Source organism: Rhinatrema bivittatum, chromosome 1 (genome assembly GCF_901001135.1).
Source record: "Rhinatrema bivittatum chromosome 1, aRhiBiv1.1, whole genome shotgun sequence".
NCBI lineage: Eukaryota > Metazoa > Chordata > Amphibia > Gymnophiona > Rhinatrematidae > Rhinatrema > Rhinatrema bivittatum.
The window spans coordinates 367,137,859-367,157,097 of NC_042615.1; the positions used below are offsets into that span (position 1 = coordinate 367,137,859).

A 19,239-nucleotide genomic window follows, 5' to 3' on the forward strand; every position below is an offset into this window, starting at 1 on the left:
AGTAGCTCTTCCCCACCCATCACTTAGCCAGATAAGTACTTATACTGATAAGTGGCAGCCAATAAATGCAGCGAGGTATTCAGCCACTGCCATTTATCCAGAGAAGTCCGTACTTATCCAGCTAAGTGGGGCTGAATATCTGCCAAACTTGAAAGATGTGAAAATGGGAGCCAACTTTGACTGCATTATAAGCGATGTTGCGTTGTATCGAGTTGCGTTATATTGGTTTGACAGGATAGTTGCTGAGTGGCAATAGACAGTTATTACCATACCTGGGAACTTTTGAGTTGTGGTCACGTTGAGTTTTGGGAGGGAGGGAGCACACATCAGCTTTGTCTCACACATGCACTTTTTCTCTTTCACTCACACACACACACACACACACACACACACACACACACACTCTCTTACACTTTCTCTCTCTCTCTCTCTCTCTCTCTCTATTTTCTCACCTCCATGGATGACCTCAGCACTCTCCCCACCCTCAATTCTAAAGCCCGACCCCCATTGCTCACCCCCTTCCCCATGTTTACTGACCCCCAGCATTCTGTCCCTTCCCCCCTCCCTCCCTAGACCAGACCCCAGCACTCTCCTTCATCTCAGCACTTCTCTTTTTCCCTACTTCCCCAAGCCCAAACCCTGCACACGCCTTTCTTCCTCTCCACCCAGGCCCGACTCCAGTAGTCTCCTTTCCTCCCTAGCACTCTCCCCTTCCCCTTCCCTGCCACCTCTAAAGCTGCTACCTTAGCAATGCAGACATCACTGTCGTGCCACCACTTCCTCCTGCTTCAGCCACAGCTGTTTCTTCTGTTCCCTCATAGCTGATGCAGATGTTGACACCAACAGTTGATGCTGCTTTCTCCTGCCCATGTGGGCCACTTTCTCTGCTTCTTTCTGGCCCACATACTGCAGTTTCCTCCTCCCTTCAGCTCAATAAAGGGTGGCCGCAGCAACCTGTGATTTCCTGGGTGTCTCTGAAGATCCAGAAATGTTATGGCATTGCAAGAGTGTCCAGATCAAACCCAGAGAGTTACCAGGGGATGCAAACAGACAAAACAATGTGCACTCAAAGCTCAAATCATTAATGACCCAAATTGTAGGGCAAGTGGCGAAATAAAATATAAAACAAAATAGCATTTAGCAGTCTGAAGAAAAATACTTGGGGAGCACAGGAGGAGCTATCATAGATACTCTATTAATGCTTTCTATTCCTCCCACATATCTGTCCAGCCTCCTGTTTAAGTGTGACTATAAGACACAGAACAGACTTCTGCTGGCTACAGGTGAGAGTGAATAAGTTGTCGTGAGTTGTATTGTAAAGCAAGTGTGAAACATGGCTTGTAAATGATGTTGCTTCCTTCCCATTCCAGAAGAGAATAGATTGCCATGGTTGTTATATATGTGCTACTCATCTGCAGACTGACAGTCATTGTAATAGAGTTCAAACAAGTAGTTATGAAGTGCATGTTCGGCCTTTTGAAAACCAGCTTTCACTATTGGGACTGCACTGGAGACTTCCTATCAAGTGTTTGCTGTGCGCTGCATGGCTCCCCCGCCTGTCTGTCTGTCACTGATTGCCTTGGCTTGAGGAAGAAGTGGTGAAGGCTGGTTTGTGGGATCCTCAGGAGGCAGAAAGGGAAGCGAAACTTTGATGTCCTGTGGGGACAAATTAGAAAGATCAAATTGTTAGTCAGTAGCTCAGCTGATAGTTAAAAGGACAGTTGTGTAGCTTGGAAACCTGGTTCTATGACAGCTGTTGTGGAACTGGGTGTACATTGTAGCTTGGCGGTTTGTAATATGCATCTTCTGTATTGCGTGTTCGAGGTGTTGAAGACTGTTGGCATGACGTGTTGAAGGCTGAGGATGGCTCTGTCTTATGAAAAACATGAACATCCTTTTACTTGACGCATTGCCCTCCCTGTGCCAAGTGGCGGCTCTGCACAGAGCAGGTTTGAGCGGTTTGGGAATGGCGTAGAGAAGCAGTAGCAAAATGCAGGCTTATGTTTGTGAAGAAATTGTGCAGTTTTGCTGACAACAAATCAATATGAGGCAAGATGTGGCTATGGGATGAGACATTTTATTTAACATTGCTTTGTATTCTGCTTACCGGTGAGCCTTCCCTAATTCCCGTTTTGCATTGCCGCTGACTTCCCAGTACAGCAGCAGTTTTCAAAAACTCCCATTACCACCTGGAAAAGGCTTTTTGATAATAGCACTAGTGCATTACTATCTCAGGATTTAAATGGTTTTAAATTTCTCTTTATTGTAAAATTATGATTGATTGTATAAAGATGCCTTAATACATACATAGGTGGTGCATTTACAGTAAGGGAGCTGAATGGAAATAAGCTGGCAACAAAACAAGAAGATTTTCCAACGCAAGATTCCTATGTAAATTGAGTTTGAAAATAAGGGTGTTTTGCGGGTATGTCTATGTGCATACATTTAGGCAAAATAAAACAGAGATAGAAAGTTATGGATGTTCATGGCCTGCTGTCTATACACGTACCTTTTGACAAGGTAGAGTACATGCATTCTCATTTGTACAATGTTCTCTCAACCTAGCTTGATGGATTCTCACATCAAGCTAGGTTGAGAGAACATTGTCCAAATCTCATCTTTGGGCCAGTTTCCTCACTCCGAAGGACATCAAATCTTCACAAGAGAGTACTGTTCTGTTTGCATGTCTCACTCTGAATGTCAAAGTGGCCTCTAACCCCTACACTAATACTGGTAGGCCTCCTATAGAGGAATAAATACCTAACTACTATGAAGGGCCTATAGCCTGGTTCTCTCTCTCTCAGGTAGGAATTACAACAATTTGGCACTTACTGCAAAGTGTGAAAAAAGTTATTGCACTTTGCGGTAATACCTATGCAAAGCGCTAAGATAGCGCACTTTGCGATAAATAAGCTATTACCATAAAACACGCCCCTCTTCCTATGGCATGCAATAGTTTGATGAATCCTGGCCTAAGATAGCTGGATAAATAGCTCCTCCCAGAACACCTCTTTTTTTTATCTGGCTAGATTTTAGCCGCATAATAACTTATTCTACTGAAATCTAGCTGAATATACCAAAACTTGCCATTTAGATGGATAAATATAAGTTATGCGTCTAAATGGCTTTCAGATATGAACCTCTGTGTGTTTTTCATCTTTAATTCCATTCAGGGCAAATTTTAAATCTCTTCTGGGGCTTGTAGTCCTGCAGGTACATTATATCCAGTACAGAAACCTCGTGCAGGGGATAGGGCCCATGAAAATTGAGACTGTATGAATATTGATGTATTCTTAGATCACAAAATTCAACATAACATCATAATTACCAAAATGTTTAACGCTGGTACCATGTAGTCTGATGTTGAGTTTAGAGAAACCTCATACAAAGAAACCAATGATTAAATCCTTGTGACGGTCTAAGTGTTGAAAAATTGACTGCATAGAGGGCTACCGTGAACATAGCCCGCCATCTTTGTATGAGGTTTCTCTAAACTCAACATCAGACTACATGGTCCCAGCGTTAAAAATGTTGGTAATTATGATGTTATGTTGAATTTTGGGAATAGGGCCCAGGCTTCAGTGCCTATATTTGCCCCTGCTTTGAAGAAGGTACAAATATACCTACTTAAAGTAAGATGAAAGCTCAGCACTAAATCTCCTACAGCCTCACCATGCCTCTTCCCAACCACTTTTCTGCCATAGGTAAAAGTATTTATGTAGTGACCAACACGTGTACCCCTTCTTGCATGGGAAGGGGTGCAGTTTTCAGAGGGGCTTTGAAAAACCTTTGAAAATTGCTCTTCCTATGCTTAATACCAAATTTCATGTCTGTCATATTCTGCAAAGATCTTAAGCTTCTGTTAGCCTGATTTGATATAATACACTAGCGATTTTCTGATTCAAAGATGTCTTTAATAAATGATTTAGCATTAGGTAGTTTAAATGCATTTATGCTTCCTTTCTCAAGGCTAATATGGAATTAGAAGAAACATTTAGCGCCAAATTAATGTAGTTTTGTGGTTTATATGGAGTTAAGTTATGAGTCATGCTTTAGGATGTGCGCAGCTTGGAGGATATAATATGTTTATCAATTTCCTTGATTGAATTCATCAAACATTTTTAGAAAATAGATTTTATTGGGTATTACATAATTTGGTGATTTATTTCTGCCTTACTAATTCTAATATAGCATAGTAATATAGTTTGTGTCAGCAGATAAGGACCTTTTGGCTCACTTAATCTGCTTGGTTGCCACTTTCTATATTCCAACTAAGAATATATCCAAGTTGTCAGTCATAGAAGCTTGATAGCCTGTAAGATATTGTTCCTTTCTCTTTTTATGCTTAGCTGGAAAGTATAGGCAAGCAACCTGCATCTCATACTTGGAAATTTGCCACCTCTGCCTAGTTATATCTGAAGATATTCCAAAATATTGCTGCAGTGTCACAGGATGTGAGTCCTTGGACTGTGGCCTGGTCTGGGTGCATGCCGACAGCAGACTGACAGACATGTAGTGGATGGGACAGGGCAGGGGTTTCACCTATACCAGTCTTCCCCCCCCCCCCCCTCAGGTTAATCCTCTGGGTTCTCAGACTGGCAGGAGTTAGAAGATCCACAGCCGATAGAAGTCCAAAGGTCAGGACAGGCAGCAGTCAGGGCATCGATATCTGGACAGAGGCAAACAAGGCAACGTTAGAATCTGAGTAGGGGGTCAAGGCAAGCAGCAATCAAGGCAGGGTCAGAATCCAAGGCAGAGGTCAAGGCATGAGAGATCAGTCAGAGGGGAAAGGACACGCAGACAGAGACAAGGCAGGAGCAGGGCAAGTAGTGGAACAAGGCAGGATCAAGATGAGGACTGGAATATGGCAAGAGCAAGGCGAGGATCTGAGATCAGATTGGCATCCTGAACTGCTGGGGTTTAAATAATTGGCTGAAGGTGATGTCATCTCTCAGCCAAGTTCCTACTGCATGGCCATTATAGGGAGGAGAGGCACACACACATACACACACCTAGGGGAAGGAAGCATGGCGTCAGTGAGGCGATGGCGCTGTCCTGCCACGGAGATGTTGGCAGTGTCCCGAGGTGAATGAGGCCGGCTGTGGGACAGCACCATGGTCAGCCAAACATTATATGCAGTTGCATATTGGTTGACCTTTTCCCAGAGCCGTAGCTAGCCTATAGCCAATATGACCTCAGCCAAAGGCACCAAAGCTGAAGGGTGCCACCGGCCCATTGCATAATTGACTGATCCACTGGGGGGACTGGCAGCATAATCGTATCACTCGCTCTTCCTTTCCCAACTTTGTCTGCCAGCCAGCATCTATAACTGAATTCAGCTGCTTCTGCTAAGGGACAATATTTCTTTCCCTTTCTGGCCCAGCAGTTCAAACCTCAGCCCAGCTATTTGAACTATGGGACTCTGTAGACTGTATCTATGGCTCCCCACAGGGTTCAAATATCAGAAGTTTCACTGTTCAAACAGTTCAAGTTTAAACCACATGGGGCTCCATGGTTCAAAAAGCTGGGCTGAGGTTTCAAGTGCGGGCCTGAAGGTGAAAGAAGCATTTTATCTGCTGTAGGAGGAGTTTGCAATATAGCAAGGACATTGGGGAGACTTTTGGTGGTGGGGGAGGGTGAAGAAAAAAGGCTGGAGTGAGATAAGAACAGGGATTGTTACTTGGGGACTAGGGGGAGAACAGATGATGAATGGAGACTAAAGGTGGGAGAGCAGGGGTAGAGAATGGAGACTGGAGCACAGAGGGGTGGGATACTAGGGGAAGAATGGGGACTGGGGCACTGGGAGGATGGAAGAGCAAGGAAAGACCAAGGAGTGGGAGGTTGGTGAGAGAGCAGGAGAAGAATGGGGACTGGAGGGGAGTTGGAGAGCAAGGAAAGGAATGGGGCCTGGGTTTGGGAGAGCAAGGGAAAATGGGATGGGAGACCAGGAAAAGAATAGAGACTGGGAGAGAAACCAGGTGGGGACTGGGTCACTAGAGGGCGGGAAAGCAAGGGAAGACTGGAGGGAGAGATCAGGTGGACTGGGATACTGGGGAGTGGGAGAAGAGAGGAACTAGAGAAGAAAGGGGACTGTACGCTGGGGACTGGGGTTTGGGAGTGCATGAGAAGAATGGGGCTCTGGCTTTGGGAGTAGGAGAGCAGGAGAATGGGAACTTGGGCAATGGTGGGATGGGAGAGCAGGAGTAGAAAAGGGGACTCAATCATTGGGTGGTGGGAGAGCAGGAGAACAGGGACTTGGGCATCAGGGACTGGGCAGTAGGAGAAGAATAGGGACTAGGAAGCTGGGGATGGAAGGGCAGGGGGAACAGTGGGGATTTAAGGAATTGAGGATAGGAAAACAGGGGACCCTGGGATTGGGGATAAGGGGCTGGGAGCAGAGCAGGGACTTGGAGATGCAGAAAGCAGGGATTTGGGGCAGACAGTATTTGTTCAGCAATTGAGTGGGGGATATTAGTGGGATGGGGAGGTATGAGTGAGAGTTAGTGACCTGGAGTAATGGACAGTGGGAAGGGAGTTGGGTGCTGTGAAGGTGAGGGAGGTTGAGAAGGGGGTTCGGAAGGCAGTGAAAAAGGAGTAATAGGAGGGTTTGTGGCAGGCAAGAGGTAGAAGAAAGGGGCTAGGGAGGGAAAAAAGTGACAAGGAAGAAGCTGGAACCCGTCACAGCATACAAGGCAGATGAGGAGTGGGGAGGATGGAAAGGGGGACTAGAGAGTGGTTGATAAACAGAGAACAGGAGCTTGTGGGAGCTTGAAAGACCGAGGGAGAATGGGGATGAGAATGGGAAACAGAAAGCTGGAAGGGAGTTGAGAAGTGAAAAGAGGGAGACCAAGGACTGAAGGATTAAAGAAATAAAAAAGAGGGGTGAAATTTAGCTATGAATGGATAGCGAGGCAGAGAAGAGAGAAATGAGAAAAATGCTGAAATGGAAAGAGTGTCAAGAGACAGATACAGTAAAGAAAGGGAAGAAAACAGGAGGAGAGGGAAGAAATGGAAATGGAGGAAAATAATTTAGAAGGGCATAAAAAGAGACCAGCACCAAATTAACTGCCAACAAAAAAAGGTCGAAAAGAAAACCTATTTTCAGTTTTTAGCGAGAGCAATATGTCAGCTGCACATTTCTGTTTCTCTGTCTTTTTCCTCACGTTGCACTGCTTACAGAGTTTGGCTTTTGGGGGTTTCTCTTTCAGTTTTTGTTTGCATGATTTTGCTTGTCATTTGTGGTTCCTTACTCTGTCAGAGTGGGTTCTGCCTGTGTGACTGCACGGATTCTGCTAGCATGTAGTAGTAACTGTGTCGTGAGAAAAAGGCATGTTACCTTTGTCAGCTTTGGCAGATCTACCTCATTGATGCAAGGAGTAATTCTTTTAGGCTTGATGCAGGCAGGAACTGTCATTCAACCATTATCTCTCTATGAGCTCTCTCTAGCTGCTGGAACAGCAATGGCACAATGATACAGTTTGTGAGGGCTTCAGAGCTGTAAGAAAAAAGCTGTGGATTGATTCAAAATAAAATAATTGTAGACTTCAGAGAACCCATAGATACCCAGACAGTTGTTCCTGCTGAAGCATCTAAATGTCCACTGTGGTCTTTTAATAAATTATGCCCATCCATGAAATTAATGACCATTCAAGTGACTGAAAACACTACTGTGTATCCATGTGGTATCATGCCTTTTTCTCTTCTATTCAATTATGGGATTTTTTAAATTATATTAAACTAATTAGGTTCTAAATTTCAAAGTCAGCATAACTTTCTCCACTATCAGGCACATGGTGATGCACCACCAAACCCTTCCAAAACCATACTCAGAACCTTTTATAGGTAAGATGTTTGCTGACACAGCAACAACCTTATCTATGAAAGGGCAGCACTACAAATGCAGGCTCTGGAACACAATAAGCCTGTATTAGAAAAACAGAACAAGTTATAGATCACGACACAGTTACTACTACATGCTAGCAGAATCCGTGCAGTCACACAGGCAGAACCCACTCTGACAGAGTAAGGAACCACAAATGACAAGCAAAATCATGCAAACAAAAACTGAAAGAGAAACCCCCAAAAGCCAAACCTTTTTCAACCCCTACTTTTTAACTTAAAAGAGATCAGTTTTGAATTAGAATATATTGGGATGGGTTGTAGATTGTATAATTAATGTGCACAGCTTAGAGATTTTTTTTTAAATAGTAATAGATATATTACATTGAATGAATGAATGAATGAATGAATGAATAATATATAATCAGTTGGGAAGAGATTAAGAGTCACATCCATACAGACCTATGGGTCACACGTTTGGGATCAAAGTCGCATTTTTGTCTTCTTATAGATTATAAATAATGAGAGGTCCCTATTCAGCTGTTGTGTGGCTTGGATAGTTAGCCAGATTAATTTAGCCTGCTAATTTAGGCTATATATTCTGTTGAATATATCTGGCTATACTAAAGTTAGCTGGATACATTGATGCCAAGAATTCACCATTCTCTTCCTAAAAAATATATCTTCATATTAGTTTGAGCCTTCCTCCCTTTATCCTTCACATCGTGACCCCTGTCTTCTCAGAACCAGTATCCTTTTTCAGTAGTTTTGTAATGATTTTTTTAAAAATCATTTATGATTAAAGTGCAGCTCTGAAATTCCCCAGATAAAATATTAATCTGTAGAAAATCCATTGCTTCTTAGAAAAACTGACAGTGAACTCTACCATAGAGAAGGAATGAGGATTGTATTGAAGAATAGTCTTCACTGGTTGAAAGCAGATGGCGAGGTATACAAGCTGATGAAAATATCTAGTTTTCATACAAGTTATATCTGACATAAGGCTGCAAAACTCAGGACATTTTGAAGCTAAAAGGCACACATCCTGGATAATTTAAGATATCCACCAGTCATAGAAATGATGTTTGAGGATTAAGAACAAAAGATCAAATTATAGATGGGGACAATATTCAAAGCTATTTATCCAAATAAATTGCAGTTTATCTGGATAAATTGGTCTCTTTGAAAATTGTCTTCCTCAGTGAGTTGCAAAGTATGTGTCAGGTTTGCAATGTATGTACTTTAAGTCTTAGTTAAAATGGGTACAGGTGTGAAATACACACACAGAATTGCAATTTCAACTCTGCGTCATACTTCCCCGACCCCCCCCCCACCCCTTCCTCTGCCTGCAGAAAAAAGGAGGTACACAGGATACTTTGTGCCCGTGTATCTGCATAAGCACATTTTCAAAGAAATACTATGTATGCAGTTTTTATTAGAAAAGTGCCTATCGGGTCTACCAGAGCACATTTCATTGAGATGGGCTGTTGAAAATTGCTCGCATAATGGATTATTTCAAACACAGATAAGTGATTCATCATTTAGATGCAAGAATGAGACTAAGATACAGTATGAGTATTACTGGAACAACAAAAAATTAGTTGGTAAGGAATACTTTGTTGACCTGAATTAGAAACCTAGAAGACCCCAAGACAACTCAGTTTTCTAAGGCAGAGCCTCCTTTCCATCCACCTTTTAAACTAGCCCTAGTAAGACATGATTACATTTTCCCATTCTACAATTTTTCATAAGCTAGTTTTGTTTCTGGAAAAGGAGGAGTGGCCTGGTGGTTAGAGCAATGGCTTAAGAACCAGGGAAACCAGGGTTCAAGTCAAACTTCCTCTGCTTAACCTTCCTTATGACCTTTGCGAAGTCACTTTATCTCACATTACTTCAGGTACCCACTTACTGGTTGAGTTTCAAAGGCTTGAGCGTGCTAAAACCAGGAGATAGCGCTTGACTCGGACCCACACGCGCCATGCAGATTTCAAAAAGGCCTGTGGCCACTTGCACATCTCTTGGTACACGCATTCAAAAGTTTTCTGAAAAGGGGCGGGGCGTGGGCAGGACATGGGTGGGCCGGGACTGCACCACAAAGTCAGTAGTTACGAGTACAAATGCGTGTTGGGGTCCCCTACTTTGCAACTTTATTTCTGCTGTGGATGGTATGTAAGTCATGTAACCAAAAAAAACAAGGCTAGTCAGCAGGGTTTTAAGGCTCAGGGATAATAGAGTAAAAGGGAGGCAAGTTAGCTAGGGTGCTAAGGAAGTTCTTTACTGGGGCAGACTGGGAGCAAACTGGTAAAAAGGTCTATTGCGTTGCGATGTGTACCTACTAAAATTCCCCCCCCCCCTTAAGCGCTTGAGACGGCATTATTGTGCAATGCACACATCATATAAAATTGTGCACACATGTACACGTGTATAGCCAATTTTATAACACGCGTGCATATACACACATATATACACATATGTTATACAGTTGGTGTGTCCATGTGCACATGCTGGCAAATGTGCACTCATGTGCACATGCGTGTAGGTCTTAAATTTTACTTCATAGATTATACGCTCTTTGGGGAAGGGGCTTATTGTACCAGAATTCAATAAACTGCCTAGAGCATCATTTAGAAAATCAGGAAAAAAATTACATTGGTGTACACATTTTTAGAAGTTCTCTGTTTCAATGATAAAATGTGCCACTTATTATTGATATGACAGTTAAACAAGCGGATTGGTTACTGTTTCCATGATATTTAAGTTTTTACATTTTACATCTATATTTATTGTTTAGATAGTGCGTAGATAATAGAGTTTTGATCATAAATTGTAAACTTAGGTCTTTTCGTGTATTTATAGTCGAATAATACTTCACCTGTCCTGTTTATATAACATCTTAAAAATGAAATCAGCAACAGGATTATACAAATAATATATATATAGGGGCAGATTTTAAAAAAATACACGCACGCGTATTTTTGTTCGCGCAACCGGCGTGAACCAAAATCGGCAGCCTGCGCACGCCGAGCCAAAATCGGAGCGGCCTCGGAGGGAACTTTGTTTTTTGTCCCCCCCACCTTTCCCTCCCTTCCCCTATCTAACCCACCCCCCGGCCCTACCTAAATCCCCCCCCCCCACCTTGTTCGATGAAGTTACGCCTGCCGCTGGCAAGCGTAACTTGTGCGCGCCGGCTGGCCAGGCCCTGACACAGGCCGCTGTGTCGGGGCACTCGGCCACGCCCCCAGACCGCCCTGGACCACAGACACGCCCCTCGGACCGCCCATTTTAGCAAGCCCCAGGTCTTACACACGTCCCGGGGCTTTGTGCGCGCCAGCGGCCTATGCCAGATTTACGCGCACAGGGTTTTTAAAATCTATCCCACACTGTATATATACATAGTTTAGTCCTTATTCAGTGTCTGCTCGGCTCTTCTTGGCTTGTCTCTTGTATTCATTAAATGGAACATCTTTTGTCATTGTCCAGCAATAGTCTGTAAGCATTGATGGGCTCCATTTGCCCTGATACCATTTTTCCATTGCTGCAATGTGTAGTGAAATCACTTGCCAGGCTCATCGCTCACTACTTCATAGTTTGGTCGAAGAAAATGTAGATGAGGGTGCAAAAAAAAGTATCTTTAGTGACATGTTGCAGGAGGTTGAGGAGGTTTTCCACCAACTGCAGTTGTCTGACTTGTTTCCAAGAAAATCTGTTACCACTAACTGGAAGGCTTTCCACACCGTCTTTCCCTTGCAGGAATTGCATGGTTAAATGCATCATCTCTGGTTTAACAGCGTAACAACAAACATCATCAGGATGTGAGCGAGGATCTGAAAATGAACAGATAGAAGTCTGTTAGAAACGGACGTGAAAGGAGTCCCCATTGATCGCATGCGTTATGACGTTATCGCGTGTGTTAGGGCCCTAACGCATGCGATAATACCCTAACACGATTTGATGAATGACCCTCTTAGCCAGCTAAATTCTATTCGGTTATCCTATTAGCCAGCTAGAATTTAGCTGGATAAGTGCCCAAATATGTATCTAACTTCTGAGTTAGCCAGCTAAATGCTTTTGTATATGGACGTCTGGATAAATAACTGGAGAAAATTATTACAGAAAAAACAATTCATCATGCTTTTTCTGTTTTATGTAAACCGGTATGATTTGTATTTGATGTAAGAATGTCAGTATATAAAAATTAAAAATAAATAAATAAATATATAATAAATCATGATATTAAAGTCAGCATATTTAGAAGCTTACCTTCTCTGTGAAGTTAACTCCTTCAGAAAGAGTTTCACTTCTTAGCACAACTTTATAGACCTGAATTACAGCACTTTCTTATATAGTATATCCATTTCTCTTACCCTATTTACCTCCTGTGTCATTGGCATCATCCTTTTAATCATTAAAACTCAATGGCTGAGGAACATGAAAGGTATGAATCTAAGCCTAGTTTTTTAACTTGCATATCAATTAAAATTTAACCAGAGTACTGCAATTGAAAGAAAGTTAGTTAGGATAAATAGAACATCTAATGCTGTAGTTAAAGTAAGCGGGTGTCTCTGCATATATTTATTGTTCCTCACATAGCTAAGTCATGTTCAATATGAAAATTATTTTTTTTTCAAAAGAATTTCTTTCTTGATGTGTTCTTTTCTATGTAAATAATACTGTATGCCTTTCTTTAACTACACAGTGGGAAGAAATTGGTGAGGTTGATGAAAACTATGCTCCAATACACACTTATCAAGTGTGCAAAGTGATGGAACAGAATCAAAACAACTGGCTTGTGACCAGCTGGATCTCCAATGAAGGGGCCTCCAGAATCTTCATAGAACTCAAATTTACTCTTCGGGATTGCAACAGCCTTCCTGGGGGACTTGGGACTTGCAAGGAAACGTTCAACATGTATTACTTTGAATCAAATGAGGAAGATGGGAGGAATATCAGGGAAAACCAGTACACTAAGATCGATACTATTGCTGCGGACGAGAGTTTTACAGAATTGGACCTCGGAGATCGGGTTATGAAACTGAATACCGAGGTGCGAGATGTGGGGCCTCTGACCAGAAAAGGGTTTTATCTTGCCTTCCAGGATGTTGGCGCCTGCATCGCATTGGTGTCAGTGCGTGTGTACTACAAGAAGTGCCCCTCTGTTGTAAGGAACCTGGTCATCTTCCCCGACACCATCACTGGAGCCGATTCTTCACAGTTGCTGGAAGTGTCTGGGTCATGTGTAAACCACTCGTTGACTGATGAGCCTCCCAAAATGCACTGCAGTGCTGAAGGGGAATGGCTGGTACCCATTGGCAAATGCATGTGCAAGGAGGGTTATGAAGAGAAGAATAACACGTGTCAAGGTAGGAATTCAATCTTTTTAATGTATTTTATAACATATAACCCGGTGAAGTTCATTTCAGTTTTTTGAAGGCTCTCTTTCAAACCGCATTTACATTTAAATTAGGTTATGCTATCTGATGAGACTTTGTGATATTTTTAGAAATATTACTACCAAATAGCCAGAAGCAAAAATATGTACTATGAAATGAAACTTAGCAAATATCAATAAGAAAGGGAATCCCTACCGACTAACAAAGTCCTGAAAGTGTAGAAGCCATCCTGTTGATTAATTTGAGCTGCCTTTTCCTTTTTCTGAGCTGGTATCTATTACTTCTGAGTTCTTTCCTGCACATTGATAATCTTAGCATAGTGGACAGTGAAAAATGGTAAAGTGATACTTCTTACTATTTGGTAATGTGAGATGGGGATGGAGGTGGTGGGGGATGCTGTGGAGGAGAATCAGTCCCTGTTAACTATTATTTGGCTTGCTTAAAGTAGCAGATGCCTCAGTCGAGGTTTGAAAACACTTTAAAAGTAACCAAAAGGGTGTTTTAGAAAGAAAAATATATTGAACTGTTGGTCAAGACAAGAGAGTTTTAAGTACAAGTCAGATTGATAAATCTGAGATAAGGATGACTTTGTGTACTTTAAGAAAACAAGATGGCTGTTAACCTTTACAGTGACATTAATTCCTCGCTCTACAGTAGCTGGCATCCCCTTTAGTTAGTGAGGGGACAGGATTGCTAAAGCATTGGTGTGCAAATAGGAGTAGATTTCCATAGGACAGAGAAAAAATATCCCTCAAGATGGCATGGACATCTTAAACTCTCGCTGGTTGAATGTCACAGCTTCAGAATTTTGCAGACCTTGAGGTCTTGGCTTTCTGACTTCCTTTAATGAATACCCACTTAAGCACTTTATGGACCATTGCAGGACTGTTTCTGCATAAGCTGGAAAACAACAAGAGGCAAAGACCTTTGAAATGCATTTGTGAAAGCCTGTGAAATGGAAAAAGAACTACTAAATCTATTTATTCTCTTGGTGTTATAAATGCCAAAATTTCCATTTGCATATATTTTATAAAGCTTACATTTAACTTTATTAACACAACAATTATATGCATGCAAAGCATGCATCCACAAAATGGTCTTTTAGTGTGCACCGTCTCTTCTTGATGCTTTAAAGGCACCGTGCAGAGATTCCGCATATACTGTACAGATATTGTGCTAAGGTCTTTCAAGACACAGACTTCTAAATAAGTCACTGAAATACTTTATGAGCTGTTGGACCGTGGTTTGTTGTTACTTTAATGTAATTGTTAGCACTGAAGTGCTTTTAAATGAACACTTCAATTTAAGATGCATAAAAGGCAGCCTAGTAGAAAAAAAATAACTGTTTGGAGATAGCTCAGAGACAAAAAGGTCATTTCCATGTAATTTATACTTGCTTGGGCTTTTTTTTTGAATTTCTTTTAATTGAAACTTGATCATGCATGTGCCCCCATAATTTGAAAATGCTCTCATTTTATCCCACTGTGCTTTTAACTTGCCCTTTTCCACTTACATATTTACTAATGGCTCTTTTTGAGCAGTCAGTATTGGTAGCTATATGCATAGTACAGGCGCTCTTACAATGGTTCTTGCGGCCTCAGAATGTAGCCTCCAGCTCTTGTTGACAATTTTTTCCTAAACTTCTCTCCTCCTCCTCCTTTACGTTTTCTTCTCCTTTTCTCCCTCTCCTGCCCCTTCTCTTTCCCCCATTCCCTCCCTTTCTCTCCCTTTATTCACTCTCCTCTTTACCTTCTCCTTGTTTCCCACTCTTGCTTTTCCTCTGCTCTTCCCTCTCCCCCATCCTCACTCCATTTTTCCTTTTTTTTTTTTTCCACTTCTCTTGCTTTATCTTTCCCTCCTCCCACTAGGTCCCCTTCCACTTGCCTCCCCTCATCCCCTTTTTGCTCTCAACTGTTCTGGCAGCTGTCTGTGGGAAGGTAAATTTTCATTGGGTGTTGCCTTCCTCCGGCCCACATAAGCTAGATCCTTGCAGGAGTGGTTCTCCTTCTGGCCCGTACAGCAAAGAACCTTCTTCGACCTGTGCGACTAATGTGTCTTCCTTTTTGGCCTACTTGAGTTGACTTTTTGCAGCAAAGCACTTCTTTTTTGTAGCTCAGGTAAATCAGCTCCTCCTCACTGTAGCTGCTCCTTCTTACTTGCCTTTGTTGGTAACTGATGCCTATCTTCTCTGTGTTTGTTCAGGGCTACATTTCAGGAATCTTGGCATCAGTGCCACTCTGTCTCAGTGGCACCTTGTGTGGATGGGGGGGGCAGGGAATGGTGCCCTGTGCAGCTGCCTTTGAAACCGCAGTGGTGCCCCTTTCACAGTGCCACCCTTTGAGGCCATATCAGTTGCTTAGCCCTAAAACTGGCCCTGCTTGGCATGGTACATTTCTTCCACTGAAATGCATTTTGCTTTTGTTCTTCATCTTATCTGCCTGTGTTCACTGAAATAACATTCTGAAATAGCCAGAGGGTCATTAAGTGACTCCAGCTTTTCAGGCCTGGTTGATCCACTATTGCTTTTACTGCTTTGCATGCATGGACTTGATTTACTTAATATTCTTAAGTAAATCAAGTTTACAAGTCCACGCATGCTGTGGGGTAAAATCAGAAAAGATTCACGTTTGTCTTGAAAATTTGGAGCCAGTTGCTAACTTTAAATGGCAGTGAATCTCTCCACCTTGCTGGGGGCAGCCTTAATGGATGGTGAGCAAGGTGAATGTGCCTAGCCCTGTGCGTAGTGGCCCCCCCCCCATTCCGTCCAGTCCTCTCTAGGTCTGTCCTGCCTGCCAGCCAAGTCTATGTTTTCCAGCTGGTATGATCAACTGTGTGATGCTGATCAGCAAGCAATTGATTGGCTGGTGATGAAGGAACTTGGAATGAGCAACTCTTGCCTTACCCTGCCATCTCCAACACCCTTTCCTTTGCCCATCAACTTTTGCCAGCACACCCCCTCCCCTTCTGACTATTGATCTCATGCTGATTTGTATCTGGACCCATATCTTTTCTGAGTCAAACAAGTTTGGTAGAGCAGACCAAACTCCCAGACACACAGGTCCCAGACCCCCTCCACAGCTGCGCCTGGGACAGGAATTGAAGCAGATGAGCAATGACTTTATCTTGGCAACTGAGCCATGCATACCATAAATGAAAAAACCCATACCTGTAGAGGACACCCAGCCAGGAGAATCTACAAGGGAAGGATTGACATCAGATGTTACCTTTGTCAGCTTTGGCAGATCTACCTCACTGATGCAAGGAGTAATTCTTTTAGGCTTTATGCAGGCAGGAACTGTCATTCAACCATTATCTCTCTATGAGCTCTCTCTAGCTGCTGGAACAGCAATGGCACAATGATAGTTTGTGAGGGCTTCAGAGCTGTAAGAAAAATGCTGTGGATTGATTCAAAATAAAATAATTGTAGACTTAAGAGAACCCATAGATACCCAGACAGTTGTTCCTGCTGAAGCATCTAAATGTCCGCTGTGGTCTTTTAATAAATTATGCCCATCCATGAAATTAATGACCATTCAAGTGACTGAAAACACTACTGTGTATCCCATCTATAAAGCGTTTCCTTCCCCCTTCCATCATGTCTGCTTCATTCATGCTAGCGGACATCTCAGAGAGCCATAGAGCAGAGATAGAAATACTAGAGTGCAGTATGTAAGCCTTGGTATTAAGAGGCTGTCTCACGACCACCCCTCATAGTTTCCACTCTATGCCTTATATGAGGGACTTACCACTCAACTGCTGCTATCTTGTTTCCACTGCAACACTTGTCCTGCAGACTGTTCATACAATATGAGACCATGCAGGAGGTAGAAAACAGTGCAGTGTATCTCCACAGCCATGGGATTTGCTAGGAACTTGTGAGATGGGTCTTAATTTATTCAAATTTAAAGGTTGCTTTTTCTTTATAAAAGAATGCTCAAAATGACATAATATCTTCAAAATAACTCCTTCCTTACGCGCATTTACTTAGTTGAATCATGAGAATGGATTTTTAGCTTGGAGGGTCCTGGCCTCTGGGACCAAAAGGCCAATGGCAACCTTGAAAAAACAGAAAATGGAGAGGAAAAATTGCACTCCAAATAATCATCCACACATCAAAGGAGATGCAAAAAATAAATACAGTCCAAACATAGATAAATTTATAATGAAATATATTTCAGATTTTAATTCTGAGGTTCACTTAATACGGCAACTCCATTGCTCATCCGTCATAGACGAAAACAAGTTTTCAACCGGGTCCCCTGACACAGACCCCCGTGTTTCGCTAGAAGGCTGCGTCTGGAGAGATAGTTATAATGTATGTTTCCAACAACTTGAATACAAAGCCACATTTAAATAGGCTCTCCTATTTAAGTGTATCCGGCTAAATTACAGAGCCGCTCAGTGACTGAATATCGACCCCGATGTGGTTATGCCAGGGGCCTGATGAGGTTCATCCCAGGATACTGAGGGAGCTCAGAGATGTGCTGGCAGGTCTGTTGCATAACCTGTTCAATGGATCCCTGGAAACAGGCGTGGTGCTGAGTGATTGAAGAAGAGTGGTGGTGGTCCCGATTCACAAGAATGGGAGCAGAGAGTAGTCTGGAAACTACAGGCCAGTTAGCCTCACCTCAATGGTAGGAAAATTAATGGAGGCTCTGCTGAAGGAAGGGATAGTAAACTATCTACAGTCAGGTGGATTGCTGGACCCAAGGCAGCACAGATTCACCAGGAGAAGGTCCTATCAGACAAATCTGATTGATTTTTTTGATTGGGTGACTAAAGAATTGGATCAAGGAAGAGTGCTTGATGTGATCTACTTGGATTTTAGCAAAGCTTTTGATACTGTCCCACATAGGAGGCTTGTGAATAAAATGAGAAGCTTGGGAGTGAGCGCTAAGGTGGTGGCAAGGATTATAAACTGGTTGACAGATAGAAGACAGCATGTGATGGTGAATGGAACCTACTCTGAAGAGAGAACAGTTTTAAGTGGAGTGTCACAGGGATCTGTGTTGGGACCGGTCCGATTCAATATCTTTGTGAGCAACATTGCGGAAGTGATAGAAGGCAGAGATGGTCTATTTGTGGATGATATTAAGATCTGCAACAGAGTAGACACTCCGGAAGAAGTATAGAGAATAAGATATGATTTAAGGAATGTTGGAACGGTCCTCTAAGATAAAGCAACTGGGATTCAATGCCAAGAAGTGCAGAGTCATGCATCAGGGATGTGTTAATCCAAAAGAGCTGAATGTGATGGGGGTAAAGGCCTTTTATGCACGGAGCTAGAAAGGGACCTGGGGGTGATAGTGTCTATCAACCTGAAGATAAGGTGAAAGCAAAAGCCAGAAGAATACTGGGCTGCATTGAGAAAAAAATAAGAAAAAGGAGGTGATAATACCCTTGTACAGGTTCTTGGTGAGGCTTCACCTGGAGTACTGTGTTCCGTTCTGGAGATCATATCTCAAAAGTGACAGAGACAGGATGGAGGTAGTCCAGAGAAGGGTGACAAAATGGTGAGAGGTCTCCATCAAATAACTTATGAGGAGAGGTTGAAGGACCTAAATATGTATACCCTGGAGGAGAGGAGATGTAGGGGAGATATGATACAAATCTTCATAAGAAGATAAGAGCATAAGAAAATGCCATACTGGGTCAGACCAAGGGTCCATCAAGCCCAGCAACCTGCCTCCAACAGTGGCCAATCCAGGCCGTAAGAACCTGGCAAGTACCCAAAAGCTAAGTCCATTCCATGTTACCACTGCTAATGGAAGTGGCTATTCTCTAAGTGAACCTAATAGCAGGTAATGGACTTCTCCTCCAAGAACTTATCCAATCCTTTTTTAAACACAGCTATACTAACTGCACTAACCACATCCTCTGGCAACAAATTCCAGAGTTTAATTGTGCGTTGAGTAAAAAAGAACTTTCTCCGATTAGTTTTAAATGTGCCCCATGCTAACTTCATAGAGTGCCCCCTAGTCTTTCTATTATCCGAAAGAGTAAATAACCG

At 42.6% G+C, this 19,239-nt stretch overlaps 1 protein-coding gene across 1 annotated transcript in view; it reads left to right on the forward strand.

Annotated features, from left to right (window-relative positions):
* EPHA5 (EPH receptor A5) overlaps window positions 1-19,239 on the forward strand; it is a 744,210-nt gene that overhangs the window by 109,387 nt on the left and 615,584 nt on the right. The window contains exon 3 of the mRNA XM_029600878.1: window positions 12,536-13,199. Coding sequence (XP_029456738.1) covers window positions 12,536-13,199 — 664 coding nt within the window. The remainder of the gene's footprint in view (window positions 1-12,535; window positions 13,200-19,239) is intronic.